This window comes from Electrona antarctica (genome assembly GCF_951216825.1).
Source record: "Electrona antarctica genome assembly, chromosome: 12".
Classification (NCBI taxonomy): Eukaryota; Metazoa; Chordata; class Actinopteri; order Myctophiformes; family Myctophidae; genus Electrona; species Electrona antarctica.
In genome coordinates this window covers 9313275-9339419 of record NC_136793.1, presented here as the reverse complement: position 1 = coordinate 9339419, position 26145 = coordinate 9313275, and the positions used below count along the sequence as shown (strand labels likewise).

At 44.3% G+C, this 26145-nt stretch overlaps 2 protein-coding genes across 3 annotated transcripts; one reads left to right on the top strand and one right to left on the bottom strand.

Moving 5' to 3' along the window:
• The first annotated feature begins 1179 nt into the window (after positions 1-1179).
• Positions 1180-15409, top strand: pmpca (peptidase, mitochondrial processing subunit alpha). 2 transcript variants are annotated; one of them, XM_079516443.1, is made up of 14 exons: positions 1180-1265; positions 2019-2085; positions 3172-3374; positions 4488-4567; positions 5653-5735; positions 6575-6669; positions 7142-7242; positions 8013-8276; positions 9155-9247; positions 10252-10370; positions 11172-11262; positions 12178-12240; positions 12359-12503; positions 13388-15409. In XM_079516443.1, exons 1-14 carry the CDS (start codon positions 1223-1225, stop codon positions 13555-13557), a joined length of 1617 nt encoding a protein of 538 aa, XP_079372569.1. In that variant the 5' UTR covers positions 1180-1222; the 3' UTR covers positions 13558-15409. The 2 variants fall into 2 exon arrangements, with proteins under 2 accessions (XP_079372569.1, XP_079372570.1); XM_079516444.1 differs by lacking the exon at positions 1180-1265 and adding an exon at positions 1404-1437.
• A 1503-nt stretch (positions 15410-16912) lies between these two features.
• On the bottom strand, positions 16913-25816 carry LOC306934118 (phosphatidylinositol polyphosphate 5-phosphatase type IV-like). The gene is made up of 7 exons (XM_079516599.1): positions 25712-25816; positions 23854-23973; positions 23513-23620; positions 22705-22866; positions 21424-21539; positions 20494-20630; positions 16913-18449 (listed from the first exon to the last, which is right to left on the bottom strand). Exons 1-7 carry the CDS (start codon positions 25785-25787, stop codon positions 18317-18319), a joined length of 852 nt encoding a protein of 283 aa, XP_079372725.1. The 5' UTR covers positions 25788-25816; the 3' UTR covers positions 16913-18316.
• Positions 25817-26145: the final 329 nt, after the last annotated feature.

The following is a 26145-nucleotide window of genomic DNA, read 5'->3' as shown; positions in this document are numbered from 1 at the left end:
AAACAGAGCCATGTTTGAGGGGTGCTATCCCCTATATATGTCCAACCTTGAGGGTTTGTGCAAACACAAACATTGTCCTAACAAACATTGAATGCCATTGACAATGAATGGCCAGTTTTGAGTGTTTGTGCAAACACTGTCACAAACATTGTGTATTGCAAACACAAACATCAAAGACATGCAGTGACCTTTTACAAAGTGATGCATATTACTGTAATATTGTTGGGGAGATATGGCATTTTTATCTTTAAGGCAGTACCATGTGTCAGCCAGTAGGTGTCCTACCTGACCTTAGGCTATGTCTAACAGAAGAGCAGCGAGGGAGACCAAATCCAACCACTGCAATCGGGATAGGTTAGGGATCAATGAATCGTCGGACCAAACACATGTAACCACTGCAATCTACTCTAGACTGGTCAAAAATAACATATTATTCATTAAACTAAAATGTTTAAGGTTTTTCCAGATCACTCCAAGAACAATGGATACAAAAATAAAATCACATCCGTGGACCGTGTTCAGTGAGCGGCGTTCTAATCATCATACATCATCATGCCGTAACATGTCGATTTGCTCAGACACACATGATGTGCATCATTGTCAATGGGAATTTAACAAAAAAACAGAATACAGAATTTAATCTTTGTGTAGGACGACAATACATACCCATTACCCTCTATTGCAGTTGTTCCCAAACGTTTTCATGTCAAGGACCCCCAAATTGACACAAATTAGCCTGCGGACCCCCATTTGAAAAGATATGCCATATACCCCCATAAGAGAAGATTTTTACGGCTCTAGCAGTGATTCTCAACCTGTTTAATTTCAAGGACCCCCAGTTTGACATGCATTAGTCTACGGACCCCCATTTAATGGCATTTCTATCTCTGAGACCCCAATTTATGGTAACTGGACAATTTGGTTCCATTTGTACACTCTCAGAGTTACAGACCCATAAAGGTCCATTTGGTTCCAAACTATCATTTAGCTGGGGACCCCCTGGAACTCCCTCAAGGACCCCGGACCTCACTTTGGGAACCACAAGGCCGGCAGGCCACTATAAAGCCTGAAAGGTTACCAACCAGGCCACTGACCTTGTCTTCGTGATAAGCATCCAGCTAAGCCTCCAGCTAAGCCCTATATAAAGAGCTAGTGGTAGTGTTGCCACGGAAACGGTCGGTAGCGTGATGTCAGGCCACGACGTCACGTCACCCTATAAAGTATGGCTCAGAAGACAGCGAGTGCGTCAGAAGAAGTACCAGCAAGTGAGTTCCTCACTGTGTGTTCCAGATTAACTCAGGAATTCCAGATTAACTCAGAAGTATCAGATCTGGGGGTCCAGTGTCAGGCAAGACCGGCGAAGTGTGCCAGTTCAGTAAGAAGAAGATCAACAACACCATATAATATAACAATATAATATGATCAGTATAAAAAGAGGTAGGCCTACCAAAATCAATACACTTGTGCTCAAGCATCCGACTCCCACCCCCGAATTTATACCAGCCCTTTGACAGCTGCCTACTAGGAAATCGTCTCTTTGATTGATTGATTGAAATATGTATTAACAGTTTGCAGAATTACAGTACATTTCGAGCACAAACTCAATACAAAGGCTGTTAACTGTGAGTGGACGACCCAATTAAGCATTACACTTGTTTCCAATAGGGTCCACCTAGCCCAAACATTTAGACTCTCGTAGAGGTTTTTTTCGATTCTGACGAATCGATTCGTCAGAATCGAAAAAAAGAGTCTAAATGTTTGGGCTAGGGTCCACCATGTTTAAATCAGAACAGGAATTCATCAGAACAGGAATTCATCTAGGCCTACTACAGGTAGTATTTGATATTATTATTAACATGATTTTTGAGAAGAACCGGCAACAACTGGTTTAAAATAAACTCTTTAAAAGTAAAGTGACATTTTGTCCCCAGCTGCTTCCCGTCTATGGAGGCGTTTGAATAATGTATGTCATCATATGATGTCATCATCATACATGCGCGTTCTGGTTCTCTCTCCAGTGGTCACAGAAGGAGCCAAGATGGCGACACACATGTCCAAGTGTAGAACCTGGAGTCGTGTCCACAGGTAACAAACCGCTAAAGCCTTCATTCCGCTGACATTAACAACAACTCTGATGTACAGACCGGTGGAGTTTTAATATCTGCCTTTCATGCCGTAGCGACTCACAGCCTGGCACATTGAACCGTCGGCTTCTGTTGTGTCACCAGTGTCAGCCAGCCTGCTAGCATGAGGCTAACCTAGCTGTCAAACTAGCATATCTGGAAGTGTACCTACTGTAGTCTGTAACTTACAAGATAAGCAATAGTTGAAAACGGTAGAAACACAGTAAAATAGACATGCAGACGTGCATTCAAAATGTTTACTTCTTGAGTAAAAGTTTTGGCGTTAGCAGTGCCAAATTACTTTGACTGTGAACTGGTACTATATTGAATTGTAATTACTAATGCATCATGTGTGTCTTAATTACTTTAAGGTTGCAGCTGATAAAGGTGGAGTTGATTTGAAATACTTTTGTTTATATTTCATAACAAATCTGTTAATATGTTGTTTCTGCAAATTGGCTGGTAAATCTGTCAAATAATTGTAGTTGTTAAAAGCACAATATTTGCTTCTGATAGTGGACTGGAGTTATAAACTAAAGTATCAAAAATGGAAAGTGAAGTGCTTTACAAGTTTACCACACTATGGGTGCTTTCAGACTTTCAAGTCAGTGTTGGTACATTTAAAATGTAATCACTTAAACCCTATTCTTTGTAGTGCATCAAAAAGTGAAAATGGCAGTTCTACAACTAAGCTCGCAATGCATTGTGTTGCAAATGCATTGTGAGCTTGTAGAGCTGCTGCTATTTGTCACACAATGTTCCCCTAATAATTATGATGTTTGTTTTTTTTGTTTTTTTAAGATTTGTTTTTGGCTTTTCTGCCTTTATTGATGGTATCAAGTGGAGATAGATAGGAAAGAGGGAGAGAGAGACGGGGAGAGACATGCAGCAAAGGTCGTTATGAACACGCGACGCCTGGACCACTTGGCCAGCGGGCGCCCCGTTCTCGTGTTTTGTTATTTGAGATTTGTCGTTCAGCCCGCTGCGTTACTGTGACCGATTTGATGGGTGAAGGAAATGTCACTATGTTTTTATTGTTTTCTCAAAGGTTTGGCGTCGCAGCATACAGGAAGTACAGCAGTGGTACTGGGTACCCAAACATCTCCCTGTCCACGCCCCTGCCGGGCATCCCCAAGCCAGTGTTTGCATCGGTGGATGGGCAGGAGAAATACGAGACCAAGATCACTACGTTGGAAAATGGCCTTAAAGTTGCGTCGCAGGATAAGTTCGGTCAATTCTGCACGGTTGGAAGTAAGTCCCTTGTTCTGTTGTACTGATCACAGTGGTTACCAAACGTTTTAGCCCGTGACCCCCAAAAAAGAAATTTGTTTCCCCGGGACCCACACTGGTGAAAATGGAAGATCTACAAGCTCACAACACGCCGCAAGCTTGTAGATCGGCTTGTAGATCGACTTTTTAAACATTTGTTTTCTATCTGAAAATGTTTTGAAATAGTAATAATTAAGAACAAAATGTAGGAAACGAAACAATGAAGGGACTCCTAAAAACCACTGGGTCCACTAAAATCCTCAATGTTAACCCATTTAGGCCTGACCTCGAAATTTAAAAAGATCTTCTAAATCCTCCAGTTTTCTGAAATAAATATTTTCACGATTTTTCAAAAATAGCAGATCTACAAGCTCGTAGCGCGCTATGAGCTTGTAGATCTGCTATTTTTCAATAGCTAAATTACAACATAATGTTTAATACACCAATAGGGGTTCCTGCCCAAAATGTGTTAATCTAAAGCTGCATTCCATAGCCTTGTGTAAGTGAATGAAACCTAATTCTTTTAACCAATCTTTATGGTAGATTATTATATTACTAACTCATTTTCTGATATATATGACATTGGACAAGGTTTATTTATAGTCACAGATCGGCTAGGATGTGATCGGACGACCCCTTAGTCTATAATGATTAATAATATTTTTACCGGACCAGATTCTACAAAATGTCTTCCAAATCCTGATGGTTTTCTGAAAAACGTATCAGTGGTGCACTGGTGCTCCAAACTTTTTCATTTCAAGGACCCACAGTATTGTATTATTTGGCCGCTGACCCCCATCTGAAAATTCAGGGACCCCCCAGAAGCAAATATTTCAGTTAAAAACGCTCACTGTGAAAGAATGTACTGTATATTCAAAGATTTGTGCCACATTTTCATGATTTTTCAAAAATAGCAGATTTACAAGCTTGTAGCGCAGCACTCTGTGCCGCACTATGAGCTTGTAGATCTGCTATTTGTCAACAGATAAAGTTTAAAATAATGGTTAAGTGGTTAAAAGGTGACACTAATGTGTCCTCAGCAGTCTAAATAGGATAATGTATTAATATTGGGGCAACCTTCTCTGTCTGTCTTAGTTTTAGTAAACTCTGGATCCAGGTACGAGGCCAAGTATCCAAGTGGGATTGCACACTTCTTGGAGAAACTCGCCTTTTCTGTAAGTATTAGCGGTTGTTGGTCAATGTGCTCACACTTTTCTCCCTCTTGAATTGTTCACTATCATCTATGGCAGGGGTGGGCAACTGGTGGCCCGGGGGCCACATGCGGCCCCCACCTTCACTTAATGTGGCCCTCAGGTTAATGTCAGAATACTGATATAATATTGGTTTCAGCTGTTACTATTCCACATGCAAGCATGGCCCGCTGTTATTACTTCAGTCTAAATTAGTAGCTCATTGCTTCAACACAAGTATAATTAAAGGCATTTGAAATTACATAATGTTAATTTTCAGGGTTCAAATAAAAAAATAGCAAAAAATAATTCAACATTTCAATTCGAACATGGCAAAAATAGCCGATCTACAAGCTCAAAACGTGTCGCAGCGCGACACGTTTTGAGCTTGTAGATCGGCTATTTTTGCGACGACAGTAATATATGGCCCTAGGGCAGGGGTGGGCAACTTTGACAATGGAGAGGGCCGCTATATTTCCACACTCACTCCCTAGGGCCATATATTACTGTCGTCGCAAAAATAGCCGATCTACAAGCTCAAAACGTGTCGCGCTGCGACACGTTTTGAGCTTGTAGATCGGCTATTTTTGCCATGTTCGAATTGAAATGTTGAATTATTTTTTGCTATTTTTGAATTTGAATCCTGAAAATTAACATTATGTAATTTCAAATGCCTTTAATTATACTTGTGTTGAAGCAATGAGCTACTAATTTAGACTGAAGTAATAACAGCGGGCCATGCTTGCATGTGGAATAGTAACAGCTGAAACCAATATTCTATCAGTATTCTGACATTAACCTGAGGGCCACATTAAGTGAAGGTGGGGGCCGCATGTGGCCCCCGGGCCACCAGTTGCCCACCCCTGCCCTAGGGAGTGAGTGTGGAAATATAGCGGCCCTCTCCATTGTCAAAGTTGCCCACCCCTGATCTATGGTCATTCGTACTATAAAATCCCAAGTGAAGTGTGTTTATTCTGAAATGTAGCCTCCGTCCATTTGGTTGCATTTGAACACACAATGGTAAATGAAAACTTGTCTGTGTATAGAATTGACGTCGTGTGCGTTTGTAGTCCACAGCTCAGTATGGCAGTAAGGACGAGATCCTCCTCACGCTGGAAAAACACGGCGGAATATGTGACTGCCAAACATCCAGGTATGTTACCCTACCCCTACCGCGTCTTTCAGGGGCGGCTGTGGCTCAGGAGGTAGAGCAGGTCGTCCAATGATCCCTGGGTCGGCGGTTCGAATCCCGGCTCCTCCTGTCCACATGTCGAAGTGTCCTTGGGCAAGACACTGAACCCTACATTGCCTCCAATGAGTCGGTCGGTGTAAGCTTGCCACCATTGGTGTGTGAATGTGGGAAGTGAGGACGCTGGCGTCGACTGTTCGCCGCTTCACCTCCCAATGTATGAATGAATGAACCATTGTAAAGCGCTTTGATCACTTGGAAAAGCGCTATAAAAATGCAATTCATTATAAATTCATTATTATATTATTTAGACCCGAGGACGATTCTACCAATGCCTTCTAAAACCTGAAGGTTTTCTGAAAAACCCCATGTTTCTATTTCAGTCGTTCTCAAACATTTTCATCAAGGACCCCCAGAATTATATGTATTTGGCCACGGACCCCAATCTGAAAATATGTTGTTCCAGGGACCCTCCCCCCCAGAAGCAAATATTTGAGTTAAAAACGTTCGCTCTGAAAGAATATGTATCCAAAGATTTGCGCCTTATTTTCACGATTTTTCGAAAATAGCAGATCTACAAGCTCTTAGCACGGCACTCTGTGCCGCGCTATGAGCTTGTAGATCTGCTGTTTTTCAACAGCTAAAGTACCGGTATAACATGATGCTTAAAACACCAAAAGGGGTTCCCACCCAGAATGGGTTAACAAACTCATTGTGTATCACAGAATGTATCGCTTTTTCCACTTGCTTGAGGAGCGTTTATTAATTTATTATTATTTGAATTGATCATCTTCCTTCTACAGAGACACCACCATGTATGCCGTGTCTGCTGAAGTGAAGGGCCTAGAAACGGTTGTCAGCCTTCTGTCTGATGCTGTTCTGCAGCCTCGCCTCCTAGGTCAGTCTTAACCACTTTAAGCCATATTTTATACTTTCAAAGACGTTCAAAAATAGTCCCTAGTATAGCTAAATGATGGAGAGTTGGTAACCAAATGGACCCATTTTTCAAGAGTTAAAATTATTGTCAAACATTTGCATTACTTACTTTACAAGAAGTCTACACAATTAGAGAATGTAGAAGAATTGTTAGTTTCATCAACGTTTGCCTGTTCTCTCTCCTACGGTACCAACGTCAGTACAACATGGTATTGTCGACAAGATCTTATACAACGACAACGAAACATTCTTTAGTTTTTGGGTCTGAGAGGCTAAATGTCATCAAATCAAATAAATAATGGGCCTTGACATAAAGGGTTGAAAGAAAACCACTGCTTTAGATAAATTTCCACTGACGGTGACAAGTCACTGTGATTTTAAGTCTTGTTTTCCCCGATCACTGTGTGTGTGTGTGTGTGTGTGTGTGTGTGTAGATGAGGAGATCGAGATGACCAGAATGGCGGTACGTTTTGAACTTGAGGACCTGAACATGAGGCCTGACCCCGAACCCTTACTGACCGAGATGATCCACGCAGTGAGTCAAGTCTACTGAATCAGTGTTGATTTTGACGGCAAAATTTCACATTTGAGTCACCTGGAGTCGTTTTAGTCGACTAAATATCATAAGATTTTAGTCGATTTTAAATCTACAGTTGATTTAGTCGACTAAAATGTGTTTTGGCGGTCCTTGATGCCGTTGTAATGACTGATTTTACACTTGCTGAAAATAGCCGATCTACAAGCTCACAACGCGTGCGACACGTGGGGTGCACACGCTTATCCGAGACCCAAACGTTCGACATGTGAAAACACCCGTTGCCTCCCGCGTGCGATTAGGTTTCTGGTTTAAGGACTTCAGTGTTTTGTACCATACTATTGTATGAGTACAGAACAAAGAATGTCTTTGTTGAAGAAGAGTCTGGGCAATTAAGATTTAGTCTTATGCCTGTTGCATTGTGATCTTGTATTTTCAGCTACTTTCAGCATGCAACCAAGTGTAAAATGACTTATACTGGATGTCGTGTCCACTACTAGTCCCTTCCTAACATTTTGGCTGTTTGAACCAATCGGATTGCTTTCTCGAAACGACCTGTTATATAATTCCCTTTAACCTATGTCATACAGAACTTAATAAAACATATATTGTTGAAACGTGCAATTCAGGAAGTTTAGTGAAAAAGTGATGCCAAGACGATGTAGAGTGGAATATTGGTGTGTTATTGCCTAAATAAATATAACACCTAACCGTATTGTAACACTTTTAAAGGTCACGATACCAATGATTTTTTTTTAAATAAATTCCAGGCAGCATATCGAGGCAACACAGTGGGTCTGGCGCGCTTTTGCCCCGTGGACAACGTGGACAAGATTGACAGGAAGGTGCTCCACGACTACCTCAGCAGCTACTATTGTCCCGAGCGCATGGTGCTGGCGGGAGTGGGCATCGAGCACGAGCAGCTGGTGGCGTGTGCCAGGAAGTACCTGCTGGGCGCCAGGCCGGCGTGGGGAGCGAGCACGCCCGCCAACGTTGACCTGTCCGTAGCGCAGTACACTGGTGGCATCATGAAGGTGGGATTATTTGTTTGTTTATGTGGCTGTGGAACCATAGTGGCCCTCTGGAGTGACTGTGGAACTATAGTGGCCCTCTGTCTGGAGTGACTGTGGAACTATAGTGGCCCTCTGGAGTGACTGTGGAACTATAGTGGCCCTCTGTCTGGAGTGACTGTGGAACTATAGTGGCCCTCTGGAGTGACTGTGGAACTATAGTGGCCCTCTGTCTGGAGTGACTGTGGAACTATAGTGGCCCTCTGGAGTGACTGTGGAACTATAGTGGCCCTCTGTCTGGAGTGACTGTGGAACTATAGTGGCCCTCTGGAGTGACTGTGGAACTATAGTGGCCCTGTCTGGAGTGACTGTGGAACTATAGTGGCCCTCTGTCTGGAGTGACTGTGGAACTATAGTGGCCCTCTGTCTGGAGTGACTGTGGAACTATAGTGGCCCTCTGTCTGGAGTGACTGTGGAACTATAGTGGCCCTCTGGAGTGACTGTGGAACTATAGTGTTCCTCTGTCTGGAGTGACTGTGGAACTATAGTGGCCCTCTGTCTGGAGTGACTGTGGAACTATAGTGGCCCTCTCCATCTTCAAAGTTGCCCACCCCTGGTTTATGCGTTTGTCTGCAGATTTGTCCACCAGATTCTCCTCACCATATTCTCCTCAGTTAGAATAATGATTCTAATTAGGGCTGCAACTATTGATTATTTTTCTTATTCTATCGATTATGTTTTTTGAATAATTCAGAAGCAAATTTGTTTTCATGTAGTTTGTTTTACATAGTTTTTATATATGAACAAATCTATGTGAAATTTCTAATGGATCAATACATGAGTGTGATTAACTGCACCCCTAATTCTGATGGATTAAAAGTTTCACTTTGATCACCACTTAGATGGAAAAGGACATGTCCGACGTGAGCCTCGGCCCCACCCCCATCCCAGAGCTCGCACACATCATGATCGGCCTGGAGAGCTGCTCCTTCCTGGTGAGTACTTGTAGGGATTGAACGATGGAGAATCTCCAACGGTTTGATAACCTCGCGTCACCAGGCTTTCCTCCCCGAGTCCCCGGAGGAAAGTATTTTAAACAGACTTATAGCTTGTTATGTAGACAGCTCTAGAATTGCACTTCATGTAGTCATAGCACTTTATAGTACACATGTATAATATATTATATAGTATAGTATAGTATGTATAGTTTACATAGATACTCCACTGTTACGTTCTTAGTCTACGCATGATTCATGATAACTACGTTTTATATATGTGATGTATGCCATGCTTTTGTTATTGCTTAATGTAAGTCGCTCTGGATTAAGAGCGTCTGCTAAATGCCTAAATTGTAAATTGTAAATTGTAAAGCCTGGTCTGTGTTACTAAATTGCCATGTGATCTGGTCGGGAGCGGATGATATCGTTAGGTCATGCTGTAGTCATTGTTTTGTAGTCATCAGGCCGGAACCCTCAATCCGGAACATCCTTTCCCTCAAACCGGAAGAATAATACCTTCCCAATAAAAGCCTTGATGCAGCGTAGTGCGAGTCACGCTTTTATTGAGAAGGTATTAATTACTCTTCCGGTTTGAGGGAAATGAAGTTCCAGATTGAGGGTTCCGTCCTGATGACCGCGATACAATGACTACAACATGACGTAACAATATCATCCGCTCCCGACGGAATCGTAAACCCGAAAAGGAATGCCGGTGTTTATTTGTTTTGTGTCAACCGCGGTGTCCCAGAGTCAATGCAGGTGTTTTTTTGTTTTGTGTCAACCGTGGTGTCCCAGAGTCAATGCAGGTGTTTATTTGTTTTGTGTCAACCGCGGTGTCCCAGAGTCAATGCAGGTGTTTTTTTGTTTTGTGTCAACCGCGGTGTCCCAGAGTCAATGCAGGTGTTTTTTTGTTTTGTGTCAACCGTGGTGTCCCAGAGTCAATGCAGGTCAATGCAGTGTTCCAGAGTCAATGCAGGTGTTTTTTTGTTTCTCTTTGGCAGGAGGAAGACTTCATCCCGTTCGCTGTGCTCAACATGATGATGGGCGGAGGCGGCTCCTTTTCAGCGGGAGGGCCTGGGAAGGGCATGTTCACCCGCCTATACCTGAACGTACTCAATAGGTAATAAAGTGCTACATCAAGAGAGGGGGGACAATTGATACAAGGTTAAAAAGCACACGGGGCATCTAAAAAGTCCAACTAGGAAAATGCCTTGTTAAAAAGAAAAGTCTTCAGTCCCCTCTAGCAGCTGAGCAGAAGGCCCGGTCCCCCATAGTGTGGAGATTGGTCTTTTTTTCCTTAAAGGACCACTTCACCACTTTTCAACCTGTCCTCACTAATAATCATGAAAAAATGGCGCAATTTTTTTTTCTACTCGGTCTGTGTCTCATAGGAGGTCTGTGGGCAGTTTATTCATATTTACATTTACTTATTTCATGCTCTAGTAAGAAAAAAAGTTTTTCTCCTCTGGTGAAAAGCTGGAATTTGCACGATGGAAGGCTCTCAGTCAAATCTGGTCACGTGTGTTAATGCAAATTTTTAAATTTTATTTTCACGATTTTTCAAAAATAGCAGACCTACAAGCTCGTAGCGCGCCACTCGGTGGCACGCTATGAGCTTGTAGATCTGCTATTTTTCAATAGCTAAATTATAACAATGCTTAAAACACCAAAAGGGGTTCCCGCCCAAAATGGTTTAAGGTTATTGTAGCAGTCAATTTATATTGGGGGTCGGGAGGGGGCGGGGCGGGGGTCCCGAGACATTGCCAAAGCATTTCCGGGGGTCCCCGGCCAAAAACGTTGAGAACCCCTGCTCTAGTAAGAAAAAAAGTTTTTCTCCTCTGGTGAAAAGCTGGAATTTGCACGATGGAAGGCTCTCAGTCAAATCTGGTCACGTGTGTTAATGAACTGACACTCTTTCCAGACATCATTGGATGTACAATGCTACTGCCTACCACCACAGCTATGAGGACAGTGGCCTGCTGTGTATCCACGCCAGTGCAGACCCCAGGCAGGTATGTATGGCCTGCTGTGTATCCACGCCAGTGCAGACCCCAGGCAGGTATGTATGGCCTGCTGTGTATCCACGCCAGTGCAGACCCCAGGCAGGTATGTATGACCTGCTGTGTATCCACGCCAGTGCAGACCCCAGGCAGGTATGTATGACCTGCTGTGTATCCACGCCAGTGCAGACCCCAGGCAGGTATGTATGACCTGCTGTGTATCCACGCCAGTGCAGACCCCAGGCAGGTATGTATGACCTGCTGTGTATCCACGCCAGTGCAGACCCCAGGCAGGTATGTATGACGGTCAGTGGTGGGAAGAGGACTCGCATGTAAAAATATATCAATACTGCAGTCCGGAATTCAACATTTACTTGAGTAAAAGTACAAAAGTATTGGTTTCAAAATGTACTTAAAGTACCAAAAGTAAAAGTACTCATTGTGCAGAATAACCCATTTAAAGTTTTCAAATGTATAATAATATAACATGTTATATGTAATACAATATAATATAACAGATCTATGCGACGCATGCTTGTAGATCGGCTATTTTCAAATGGCCAAAACGTATATAGGGCTAAATTGGTTCATGTTTGTTTTGTAATAATAATCAAAATCTACAAAGCAACTAGAGTTTTCAAATAATTGTCGTGGAGTACAAGTACAAGTACTCCCTACAGAGGAGTAAAAGTACTGAAACTTTGAAATACTCCAGGAAAGTAAAAGTTTAAATAATTCACAAAAGGATCTAATGATCATTGTTCCCATATTTCTCTCTGGTTTAAATGGGGGTCCCTGCAAATGCACATTCGCTACATTTGGCAGATGAAGGTGGCAAAAATGCTGATTAGATCTGGACCTTGTGTTGTGTGCTATTTCTTTTTTAATTTAAAGGAAAAAAACAAACAAACATACCTTCCTCTTCAGGTACGGGAAATGGTGGAAATCATCACCAGAGAGTTCATCCAGATGACCGGCACAGTAGGAGAGGTAAGGGGAGTAGTTCCTAGAGGGAAAACTACACTAATGGATGTTGCTTAAATGCTTACTGTTCTCATGGAATGCTAAAACGGAGCTTTGTTTCCGTTTTGAAAACGCCTAAATCCAGATGGAGTTGGAGAGGGCCAAGACACAGCTTAAGTCCATGTTGATGATGAACCTGGAGTCACGGCCAGTTATTTTCGAGGATGTGGGGCGCCAGGTTCTCTCCACAGGAAAGAGAAAGCTGCCACACGAACTGTGTACCCTCATAAGTGAGTAAAGAAAATCCATTGTGCGTTATTCTATGATTTAAAGTTTAGGCTCCATGCTTTTCTTTCGAGGCAGTAGAGCGAGTCAACATCGCACCTTGATGGTACGTTCGGTCTCGGATCTCAAACAGTCGTTTAGTATTACAGTTAAAGTTTTAGGCGGCTCTCAAACAGTCGTTTACAACGTTTAGTTCAAGTTGTAGCTAGTAACCACCTATATACAAGTTGACCAGGGTCCATTCTATTGATATTTTAAGCATGAAATGACCACTAGTCCCTCCTTAACATTTTAGTCTAGTTTTTATTTGTTGACGAAATTGTCAATATATATAGTCATAGTTTCAGTCATCATAGCTTATAGGTATTAGTTATTTTGTTTTTATTCAGTTTTCCTCAGTGAAAAAAAGGTAGTCGGCGAACATTTTCCCTCATAGTTTAGTCCAGGGGTTCTCAACCCGTGGGTCGCGACCCCTCGGGGGGTCGCCAAATTATTTTAGGGAGTCCCCAAATTATAAAAAAAAAAAAAAAAATTATTTTTAAATTGTATTTTCACTTTTTTTCAAAAATAGCAGACCTACAAGCTCGTAGCGCGCCACTCGGTGGCGCGCTATGAGCTTGTAGATCTGCTATTTTTCAATAGCTAAATTATAGCAATGCTTAAAACACCAAAAGGGGTTCCCGCCCAAAATGGTTTAAGGTTATTGTAGCAGTCAATTTATATTGGGGGTCGGGAGGGGGGGTCATTGCCAAAGCATTTCCGGGGGTCCCCGGCCAAAAACGTTGAGAACCCCTGGTTTAGTCGATGAAATCAACACTGACGTCAGGTTGAAAGTGGTAAAGGGGGGGGAAAAAACAAAACAAAAAAAACTAACGTCTCGTCTTTCCAGGTAACGTTACAGCCGGCGACATCAAGCGAGTGACCAGCAAGATGCTGCGTGGCAAACCCGCCGTGGCTGCCCTGGGAGACCTGACCGAGCTGCCCTCCTACGAGCACATCCAGGCCGCTCTGTCCAGCAAGGATGGACGCCTGCCTCGCATGTACCGCCTCTTTAGATAGAAAACAAACACTACTACTCCCCCCCCCCCCCCCCCCCCCCCCCCCGTTCCATTTAATTTATCCAGTCCGCACTGGCCACCATCACTGTATATAAACTCCTGGAGAACAAGAGACCGCTGACCCTATACTCCTAGTGTTTTCCCCTGAATAAGGGCCTGGCAATGCTCTGGGGAGGGGACAAACAGCCATGGTCCACACACAGTTGGAGAATCTGTCTTTTTCATTTGCTGGCTGGAAGGCTGTTTTTGCTGAGAGGGTTTTCACACGTTTGGGTTTTAAAAAGGAATACTTCAGCAGCAACAAATTAATCTTCATCTCCACACATGCCACCAAACGTTAACTCTTGTTTTGTTTAACGAATGAATGTTGAAAATGAAAAACTAGGATTTCTATTTTAGTGAGACCTTCAAATATAAGATGCTATTTCACTCTCTCAGTTCACATTTGTCTGTATGTGTTATGAGATCAATGTCTTACACTGTTTGCACTGACTGTTAATCTCAAGCTCTGTGTTGGTTCTTAAATTGGGGACCAGGGACCCCCAGGTGTTCTTGAGGGGATTCCAGGGGGTCCCCAGTATAATTAGTTAATATAGCATAAACATCTGTAAACAACTTTTTAACGCTACACTATGTAAGCTTGTAGATAGGCTATTTTTAAAAAACAAACCAAGAAAAAAGAAAATAATTTGGAATATTTTTGGCATGGCGGTCTTTGACCCTATTGCAAGTGCAGACGGTGTGCTGGGTTTGGTGCACTTTACATGCATTTCTTTTTCCACATAGCCAAATATACATTTTGGGGTCCTTGACTTAAAAAACGTTTGAGAACCACTGATTTGAGGCCTTGTCTTTGCTCCAGCAGATGACTCACAACTGAACTGTTGCATGGAGGTGTTCACTCTTCCTCAATTGACCTATAGCTAAGCCAAACTGCTATGGTCCAATCACAGATCAGCATAACATGGGTTAGACAAACCTCTCCACCAATAGTATTCCTATATACAAAACATATTGTTGTTGGATTTGGAAGAGATTTTCTTTGGAAGGTCCGGTTACAAAAATGAACCAGTATTTAATGTGTAAAATCCATGATATTTACATTTGGAATGAATGAGCCCACACGTGTGTGTGTGTGTGTGTGTGTGTGTGTGTGTGTGTGTGTGTGTGTGTGTGTGTGTGTGTGTGTGTGTGTGTGTGTGTGTGTGTGTGTGTGTGTGTGTGTGTGTGTGGTCAATCTTGTAACTCAACTGTCTGCATGTGTCGACAGCAAGGAGATGTGTATTTTCTTTACCTCAATATATTGTGAGGCTCTGCTCAAACATTTGTTAAAGGACAACTTTAACGGGTTTTTTTTAAGCAAGGTTCATGTTTTAGGTTATTTGAGGAAGTAAAACGTGTTCATTTTTACAATTTTAGTGGCAAAATTTGTATTTTCTTTTTACATAACTTTTTGCGGCGATTTATTTATTTACTATAGTCCTACTAGACCCCAGTAAATTACATCTGGCCACAAGATCATGGGATCTACTGAATGTGAAGGAGGAGGTGACAAACTGATGATTGAGCCTATGACACGCAGTATGGCCGATAAATCCCAGTAGGTTACTTTTACTTATCAAGCCGATCTTATCGACTTACCTCCTTCACATTCAATAGATCCTGTGATCTTCTGTGGCTAGATGTAATTTCCTTGGGTCTATTAGGACTATAGTAAATAATAATAAAGAAGTCGCCATTAAGAAGAAAAAAAAACATTACCCTAAACTTGTGGTTGTGTTGGTTGGTGTCGTTGCAATGTACCAGAGCAATCAAGTGGCAAATGAAATGGTCTTTATCATGCCTTTCTCAAATATTATTGGGTTTGCTGCATTTAGGGGCTCACTTGGTAAGCGTGCATATCACATGCAGTAAATAAGGCTAGTCTATCTGACTCGAGGCTCTTTTCCTGCATGTCATCACCCCCCACTCTCAACCCATTTGTGTAGGTCTCCGTTGTGTTCATTTCTCCAGCTAGACTAACTTGTCTTGATGGCCATGTTTGTTCATCTTCACAAGCTTGTCAGTAAAGAAATGTAGGTATTGCCTAAAGGGCGAGGTCGCTTCTCGCCCTCAGGCGTGCACACATCCGCCTGGGTGACAGCAGACTGCTGGGTGATCTGTACTGGCCATATATGGAGCGTGTCTTGAGTGTACAGGGTTTGATGAGGTCAGGTCAACATATGGAAAGTCGGAACAGGTCAGCTCCATATATGAAGATCTATCATCTAATGGTGGCAGCGGGGGCAGTGTCTTGAGTGTACAGGATTTGATTAGGGCCGGGCCTTCATTTTCGGGCTGTTAAGAACTGTAGTGTTCGCCTAGCCTGGGTAAACCCACTCCCCCTGCTGGACAACATTTTGCAAATCTGGGGAGGGGTTTACCCAGGCTAGTGTTCGCCGGCTGCCGGTCACAGCTCCACCAATAACTTTGGGGCAGGCCCATCTAGAGTTTAAATGGACAGGTATCATTCAAAAGGCAGACATCGAAGAGGAAGGATGGATGGGGAAGGATCAACATATCGAAAGTCAGAACAGGTCAGCTCCATATATGGAGATCTAAGGGTTTGAGGTGAGATGTAGGTTTGCTGGCCAATATTGATGACATCAGGGATCTCCATATATGGGCTTAATATTGATGACGTGATGTCACGAGGCATGACCATATATGGGGCATGACTGACTGACTGACATAGTAAATGCAACTTGCAGTCACAATAGTGAACAGATTTTGACCATAAATTGTTCAATCTTGGAAAATCAAATTCCACCTAAGTTTCAAACATTTTATTATGTGGAGTTACAGTACAGTATGTCAGAGATGTTTCAATGTGATAGAAAATGATGTACACAGAGGTCCTGAGGAAACCATGAACAAGACAACACAGGCACTTAACCCAGAGTGTAATTCATAGTTTGTTGCATGACTGTTGCTCAGCAGTCCAGTCCAGAAGTGCTAATTCCGTGTCCGACACAGTCATAATACAAAATATAAATTAAGCTTGACCTCTTAAACCCTCTATATTTGGTCTGCTCTTTTTTTCACAACCCCAAATGTCTTCTCCCAAAATAGCCGTGCTACAAGTTCACAATACTGTACGTACTAAAGCGTTATTCATAGTCTGGATTTTCGGTGGTGAGGTGACCACCGAACTACACGTGCCGCAGTGAAGAGCAAACCACCGCCATCGCCCCAGCCCTTCTCTCTGTTTTTACTCACCACTGCTCAACGTTATTTCGGCTCCGGTGGACACCTCACCACCGGAGCTTGTGGTCACCCCACCACCGAAAATCCAGACTATGAATGAGCCTTAAGGCCTATTCATACTCCACTTTTAGGTGATAAGGTGACCACCAAAAATGACATGATGTCACGCTGTGGTGAGCGACTCACCGCAACACATCTGTTTTTACTAACCATCGTTTCGGTGGTCACCTTATCACCTAAAACTGGAGTAAGAATAGGCCTTTAAGCTTGTAGATCAGCTATTTTCACTAAATGTTCTATTATGACATGCCCAGAAGAGGGACATGTGGGTTCACATGGTTAAGAGTGAATGACACCTGATTCACTGATCTTCATGCAAGGACCAGGAGCATCAGAATTCCTTTTAGCTCAGTATTATGCGGGCGTTCATATTCTCGTCCAAAGATTACAGTTCTAGGCAACGAGCGCATTGCAAAACGATTGGCAGATAAAACCGACGCATGGAACCACTTTGGAATTATCCAATCAAGGTCACAGATCATTTGAAGAAAATGGCTTTGATCACCAGGGAATCAAATCAATTTGCTCTCCCTGTAATTTGACACTGTCTTGTCTATTGAAATATCATAAAAAAAGTTATGTTATCTGTGTAGGTAGTGTAATGTGTTGTCACTGGTCCTGCCTATGGCCGATCCACAAGCTTGAGCTTGTTGGTCAGGTATTTACCACTTGACACCTTCATACGACGGACTATTAATTGGGCAATAGGCGTATTAAGCACGCAGCTGGGAATTCAAAACCTTTCCCTACCTAATGTTTGCCGCATCGTCAAGGCATTTGAACACTAATGCAGCGTTTGAGAAAAGGGTTAACCTAGCATTACGGTCCTCATCAACCTTGCTCGTTAAATACAAAATAATTAGAAAAACAAAACGATGCAATTATACATTCTCGACGGTTAATCGCGTCACGTCACAGTGTGTGACCGACAAGTCCCGTTTGTGCAGAGTGGGACTACATAAATAAGAACCCAGACGGCTGTGCACACACATCAGTCCGTCTGACCTGGAGGTCCCTGACCTGGAGGTCCCTGACCTCGCACGCAGCCAGCCTGCAGCATCCACCTCTGCCCCAGCATTTCACCAGGACACAGTTACCAACAACGCCCGCTAGAGGGCGGCCAACCACTGCTCAGTCACTAGGACTCCTCGGGTTCTTTTGTTCGTGTACTCTGGGGTTCCCTCCCTCCTGGGTGGTTTTCAGGGAGCATTTTGGTCTGGGTGTGGTTCCAGAGAGTGCCCGCGTTAGGAGACGGAGCAGGCGGTGCTACTGCCCTGGTTCTCCTGTCAGGAGACGGAGCAGACCGTGCTACTGCCCTGGTTCTCCTGTCAGGAGACGGAGCAGACCGTGCTACTGCCCTGGTTCTCCTGTCAGGAGACGGAGCAGACCGTGCTACTGCCCTGGTTCTCCTGTCAGGAGACGGAGCAGACCGTGCTACTGCCCTGGTTCTCCTGTCAGGAGACGGAGCAGACCGTGCTACTGCCCTGGTTCTTCATGGCCTCTTTCCTCTGCAGCTCTCTGCTCATCCTCCTCCTGATGCCTTCCAGGTAGAGGCTCCGGTCGAACTGGCCCGCACCCAGGGGAATGCTGGCAGACACACATTCACACAGGCAAATAGAAGAGTACATGATTGTTATTCTCACACCCATGGATTCAAGTTCAGCCATTTGAATCCATAGAAGCCAGCATGTCTTCTGTGAAAGCACGCTTGCGCACCGAAAATAATAGCAGATCTAATATACCTATTTTCGGTATACAAAGTAAGAAGCATCTTCCAGAAACATGAATGGTCTCAGAAATGTGATGATTTCTTCAGCTGGTCGGCCTAAAACATCATCACATTTTCAGCCTTGAGATTGTATTTTGCCCTATTCCTCACGTCTCAACCACTGAAACCCTATTGCAATGCTGTTGGGCAGAAACCCCCCATATCCATATACCGTACAAACACGAACGCATCAAAAGTAGCAGATCCACAATGCGGCGCAAAGCGGCACATTCTGAGCTTGTAGATCTGCTCCTTTTGATGTTTTTTAATTAAATCCTGAAAGGTAAACGTTTTGGACATATGAGGTTTCCACTCGACTATTTACTTCAGGGATCTGTTCCCCCTACCTTTTACCTTCTACACACCAAGGGGCCCTATCTTTCTGTCTGTTCCCCCTACCTTTTACCTTCTACACACCAAGGGGCCCTATCTTTCTGTCTGTTCCCCCTACCCTTTACCTTCTACACACCAAGGGGCCCTATCTTTCTGTCTGTTCCCCCTACCTTTTACCTTCTACACACCAAGGGGCACCTATCTTTCTGTCTGTTCCCCCTACCCTTTACCTTCTACACACCAAGGGGCCCTATCTTTCTGTCTGTTCCCCCTACCCTTTACCTTCTACACACCAAGGGGCCCTATCTTTCTGTCTGTTCCCCCTACCTTTTACCTTCTACACACCAAGGGGCCCTATCTTTCTGTCTGTTCCCCCTACCTTTTACCTTCTACACACCAAGGGGCACCTATCTTTCTGTCTGTTCCCCCTACCCTTTACCTTCTACACACCAAGGGGCCCTATCTTTCTGTCTGTTCCCCCTATTTTAGACAAATGTTTGCCTGTTATCCCATTCTGGGCGGGAACCCCTTTTGGTGTTGTAAGCATTATGTTATACTTTTGTGAAAAATAGCATATCTACAAGCTAACCCTAACTTTTTTTGAGTGGTGTAAACCACTCCTACAACTGGCTTTTTTGTGCAGAAAAAATGAGCATGGTTGCTATGTTCACCCTGTTCACCCGGGTGTGATTTCATTACGTCATGCTCATTGTGCAGAAAAAAATAGCATGGTTGCTATGTTCACCCGGGTGTGATTTCATTACGTCAGACATGATTTCATTACGTCAGACGGGCTATCCTATATAAGACCTTACACCACTCAGTTCACACGGGTGTGATTTTTTTTTTAATCGTGAAAATGTGCCTCAAATCTTTGAATATATTATTACAGAGTGAACATTTTAACTCAAATCTTTGCTTCTGGGGAGGTCCCTGGAACAACATATTGTCAGATGGGCGGGCGGAGGCATGCATATTACATATCATTTACCTTCTGGGGAGGTCCCTGGAACAACATATTTTCAGATGGGCGGGCGGAGGCATGCATATTACATATCATTTACCTTCTGGGGAGGTCCCTGGAACAACATATTGTCAGATGGGCGGGCGGAGGCATGCATATTACATATCATTTACCTTCTGGGGAGGTCCCTGGAACAACATATTGTCAGATGGGCGGGCGGAGGCATGCATATTACATATCATTTCTGGGGTCCTTGACATGAAATATTGAGCACCACTGATACATATATGAAACATAAGGGTTTTCAGAAAACTGTCAAGATTTTGAAGACATTTTTTTAAGTTTCGACGTCAGGCCTAAATGGGTTATGACATGTCATGATGACATGGGGGCCCTCTTTAACGCCTAGATGTTAACGATGAATCTTTAGTTGCAAGGGCCATAACTCCTTTCTGACAGAATGCAATGCTTTATTTGCAGAGGCAGCCGTGCTTTTGTCTTTTTTTTGGGTCAAACTATTTGGAACAACACAGCGTTAACGTGGCAGGACATCCACCGGGACTCACTTGTCTCTCCCCGGCCGCAGTTTGACCTGGAACGCTCCCATGACGGGCCGGTGGTCCGAGGTCTTGATGCTGGAGCAGCTGCCGTATTTGACCACCTTGATGTCATCTACCTGCCTGTTCCTGAACACAATCCTGTCCTGTGGACACAGGGAAGAGGCATTGATTGAACACTAGTAACACTTTATAAAACAGCACCGAGGTACAGTAAAGCAAAAAGAAAAAGTCCTGTCATTTTGTTCACAGTCCACGAATCAATACAGTATGGGGGGGGGGGGGGGGGGACTGTCATTCCGAAACAGGAAAACGGCCTTTCTGCAAACCATTGCCACATATTTGGAAGCACAGAATTTAAGAAAGTCGTTGCGTCTGTAACATAAAGATTTTCATTCACTGGAACAAAGGGCACTGGTTAGAAACACTGGGCAATAATTGGAAATAGTGATTAGAAAGGGTGACATCTGACTTGGTCATATACTGTATGACCTAACAGTGGAATACCTAAATATGCGTATACTATACACTATAGAGTGCTATGTCTACATAAAGTGCTATTTAAGTTAAATAAGTTGAGCCTATGCATACGCCTGTACGTCGTCGGGGCTAGGGCAAGTGCTATGGGCTATGATGGAGTCTGAAGAGGTGGGTTTTCAGAATATGGCGGAAGATTGGGAGTGAGTCTGCAGTTCTGATTGTTATGGGAAGTGCATTCCATAGTTTTGGAGCCAGAAAGGAGAATAGTTTGGGACGTGTGGAGCGTTGTTGTCCCACCGTTTTTAGTGAAGGTACTTCCAGCCTCCCTGCGTCGGATGATCTGAGCGAAAATCATTTGAGAAAGTCCCTCCCTGTCAAAACCTTTACAGATGAAGGTCATCTGAAGCCTATACTTTTGGGGGTCCTAGACATGAAAAGGTTTGAGAAGCACTGCCTTACTGTGAATGAAGGCGTCCTCTGCTTGGACGTGGTGTCATACACGTCACAGCCGATGTCAAACTTATAGGTGGGGCGGAAGTGAATGGACGCCTCCTGGAAGCCTTTGAAGATAGAACCTAGAGAGCATGTCTCCACACACACACACACACACACACACACACACACACACACACACACACACACACACACACACACACACACACACACACACACACACACACACACACAGAGACAAGTTTAACACCTAGAACGCCCAAGGATATTTGTAACCATTAAATCAGGACGCCCAGAGATTTGTTTCAAGGTGCACAAGGCGCCATCTTGGATGTAGCTGAAGTAGCTAGATGTAGCCAAATCACCCCCGAGGGGATCGACAACAACGGGAAGTATGATTACTTATAACGCGACAAGCGACAGGACACGATGGGCCGTCAAAAACATCATCTTTGGTTAGAATTGGACGGATTGATTTAGATTTTAGATCAAGAGTTATTCACGTTTGAAGATTTTTCCTCTCATCCACTAAAATGGAGGGGGAACACTTTGGATGACGTCCCAACCGGAAATTACATCGAATGTTGCTCAATCGACGCTCCCAGCCTGTGGATCGGTGCGCTCCCAGCCTGTGGAGCGGTGCGCTCCCAGCCTGTGGAGCGGTGCGCTCCCAGCCTGTGGAGCGGTGCGCTCCCAGCCTGTGGAGCGGTGCGCTCCCAGCCTGTGGAGCGGTGCGCTCCCAGCCTGTGGAGCGGTGCGCTCCCAGCCTGTGGAGCGGTGCGCTCCCAGCCTGTGGAGCGGTGCGCTCCCAGCCTGTGGAGCGGTGCGCTCCCAGCCTGTGGAGCGGTGCGCTCCCAGCCTGTGGAGCGGTGCGCTCCCAGCCTGTGGAGCGGAGCGCTCCCAGCCTGTGGAGCGGTGCGCTCCCAGCCTGTGGAGCGGTGCGCTCCCAGCCTGTGGAGCGGTGCGCTCCCAGCCTGTGGAGCGGTGCGCTCCCAGCCTGTGGAGCGGTGCGCTCCCAGCCTGTGGAGCGGTGCGCTCCCAGCATGTGGAGCGGTGCGCTCGGTTATGATATCATTAATGTTCCGTCCTGTGATTAATCTCCGTCCTGAGCGTGGGATTATTTGATAGGACGGAGACCTCAGTTTATGCCGCTCAGAGTGTTAACCATATTTTCCAAAAAAGCAAATAAGCAATATTACGTGTATTTCGCATTCGCATTCGTGATTTATTTTGCGAGAACGCAGATTAATTAACGCACTGGAACCAACGGCTGGGCGCTAGTCGTACCGTCTTTCATCTCCTTGGCGAGCTGGTCGTGCTGCAGCAGGAGGTCCATGTCCGTGCCGACCGTCTGCCTCAGGATGGCTTCCACGCCCGGGCGATCTTTACTGAGCCGGAAGTTGAAGTCTCCGAACCAGAAGACCTGGTCGAATCTGGTGGTGACGTCAGCTGTGGCGGAGGAACAACAGGGCTTTGAGATCATCATCTGAGTGTTGACAAGTACCGGTAATTCACCGTTACCAACCTCCTGGATTCAAGAGTCTTTTTATCACCACAAAACAGTAGTATAATTCAGCTCCATTTAATTAATTAAAGATAGATAGCCTTTATTGTCCACAGGGGAAATCCATTTTTCTCAGGTTAGTAGACTACAAACAGACAAGTCAATTAGTTAATAAACAGGTAAATAACACCAGAGTAAATATTTTTGAATCCAAGCACAAGCTCATAGCATGGCTATGAGCTTGTAGATCTGCTATTTTTGAAAAATCGTGAAAATGTGGCGCAAATCTTTGAATATATATTCTTTCAGAGCAAACGTTTTTAACTCAAACCTTTGCTTCTGGGAGGTCCCTGGAACAACATATTTCCAGGCCAAATACATACAATTCTGGGGGTCCTTGACATGAAATAGTTTGAGAACCACTGATATAGAAACATAGGGTTTTTCCGAAAACTGTCAGACATTTGTAGAATCGTCCTTAGGTCTAAATGGGTTAAACAGCTTGCAGATCTGCAAATCTCAGCCCACAAACTAAGTATAAATGAAGCCTTGTGATTGACAACACTACTAAGTCGACACAGACAGACTTACAGGCTGTAGAGCGATATGGATTGGTGTCAGGAAGGCTTTTGGGAAGAGCGAGTGCTTCAATGATCTTGTTATAGTCCAGGATCCTTTCATAGACTTTGGCATCTCCAGCTGGAAGAGAAAGGAAATAGACTTAAAAGCAGTTGTCTGTGTGATGCTGTGCTGTGCGGTGACTACTACAGTGTGTGTGTGTGTGTGTGTGTGTGTGTGCGTGCGTGCGTGCGTGCGTGCGTGCGTGCGTGCGTGCGTGCGTGCGTGCATATTATGGTCGATGGTCGTAGACCGATAGTAAGAATACATTTTGCAGGGATGAACGTCATCACGTGTTAGGATGCAGTACTCACAGGTAAAGTGGGAGGTGATGAAGAGGAAGGACGTCCCGAAAAAGGTGAAGGCCACGCCCACGGCCCCTTTGGTCTTGATCTGGGAGATGATCCTGGTGGTGACCGTGGCGTGCTCCACCTCTGTGTTAGTAAGAAAATACATTTGACTTTGTTGTTAGCTTGTAGATCACCACCAATAGAGGGTATGCACATGCATAACGTCAATGGCAAAATCGAGTGGCAAAGTGAGTTTAACATTGTTTAACGTTTTTTAATGCAATCAGATAGGACTTTTCTGTTTGGATGTATAGGCTGTCAAGGCCAGAAAGTAGTTTTTTGCCACTCGGTAGGCGTTCCTGCATAACCTCCGGGTTTGATGATGATGATGTCACACGCTTACCCTATTATCACCATTTGTTTCCTCTTTTTCTTTTGGAGGGGTCTATATTTCAATACAGCAATGTATTGATATGAACACATTGATCCCATTCACAAGTTACCCGAGTTAATTGATAAAGACCTCTTTCCCTCCCAAACACGAGTTATGTTTTCATTGTGGGGGCGACTGTGGCTCAAGAGGTAGAGCAGGTCGTCCAATGATCCATGGGTCGGCGGTTCGAATCCCGGCTCCTCCTGTCTACATGTCGAAGTGTCCTTGGGCAAGACACTGAAGACACTTGGTACCTTGCATGGCTTCTGCCGCAATCGGTGTATGAATGTGTGTGTGAATGGGTGAATGTAATGCACAATCTATGTAAAGCGCCTTGGATAAAGGCGCTATATAAATGCACCATTTACCATTTTATTTTATTTACCATCGTTTTATTTGCCGTTTATGATAACTTTTAAGTCATACAAGGTTTTCCTCGGATAGCCTAGGATACGTCACACGTTTGGATCACGTGACCGGGAAAAAAAAATCACTGAGCCTGGTTTCTCAGTGATTCTGGGTAATTGTAGATTTGTATTGTTATTACAAAACATAACCACTTCAGCCCCTATACACATTTCGGCCATTTGAAAGTAGCCGGTCTACAAGCTCACAACAATGCGTCGCATTTCACTGAAGTGAAAAAGAACAAACACTGTCTTCAAATGCAGTGGAAAAACTTTAATAGAGAACCAGCAACGTTTCAGGCTATACGGCCTTCATCAGACTATCTTTATGTCTTCAAATGCAGTGGAAAAACCTTAAATAGGGAACCATGCGGGTGTGTTTTTCTTTTTCATGACGTCGGGAACTTGGTTGTCCCTCTCCTACGCACCTGTCACTTGTAGGTGTGCAAAAGCCTTGCTTTTGTATTCACTTAAGTAAAACATTGGACTACTTTTTTCCCCACCACTGACAGTACTGTTCTGACCTGAGCAGAACCAGATGAGGTCTCTCTTGATGAAGACAGTGAGGTACAGGACACACTGACAGTACTGTTCTGACCTGAGCAGAACCAGATGAGGTCTCTCCTGATGAAGACAGTGAGGTACAGGACACACTGACAGTACTGTTCTGACCTGAGCAGAACCAGATGAGGTCTCTCCTGATGAAGACAGTGAGGTACAGGACACACTGACAGTACTGTTCTGACCTGAGCAGAACCAGATGAGGTCTCTCCTGATGAAGACAGTGAGGTACAGGACACACTGACAGTACTGTTCTGACCTGAGCAGAACCAGATGAGGTCTCTCCTGATGAAGACAGTGAGGTACAGGACACACTGACAGTACTGTTCTGACCTGAGCAGAACCAGATGAGGTCTCTCCTGATGAAGACAGTGAGGTACAGGACACACTGACAGTACTGTTCTGACCTGAGCAGAACCAGATGAGGTCTCTCCTGATGAAGACAGTGAGGTACAGGACACACTGACAGTACTGTTCTGACCTGAGCAGAACCAGATGAGGTCTCTCCTGATGAAGACAGTGAGGTACAGGACACCGTGTGCTGCTGCGTACAGCATGACGTAATACGGTCCTAGAGTCTCCTGGAGACGGGTCTCCCATTCCCTCCTGTGGACGCAAGCGCATGAACACACAAACACGCACGCACGCACACACACACACACACACACACAAATCCACGCATGTGGATGGACGCGCACACACATAAACGCACGGACACAAATAAGTTATTGCCGGCGATATTATGAATGCATTTAATTTAGCCTTTTCTGCCCTTATTAACCCTAACCAGTGATGTAAATATGTTTTCAATGTAATGAGTCCCGGGATGCAGGGATGGTCTTTTAGACGAGTCCCAGGGACATTTTATGAGTCCCACTTCAACGACGTTAGGAGTCATATTTTGCCATTTTTACA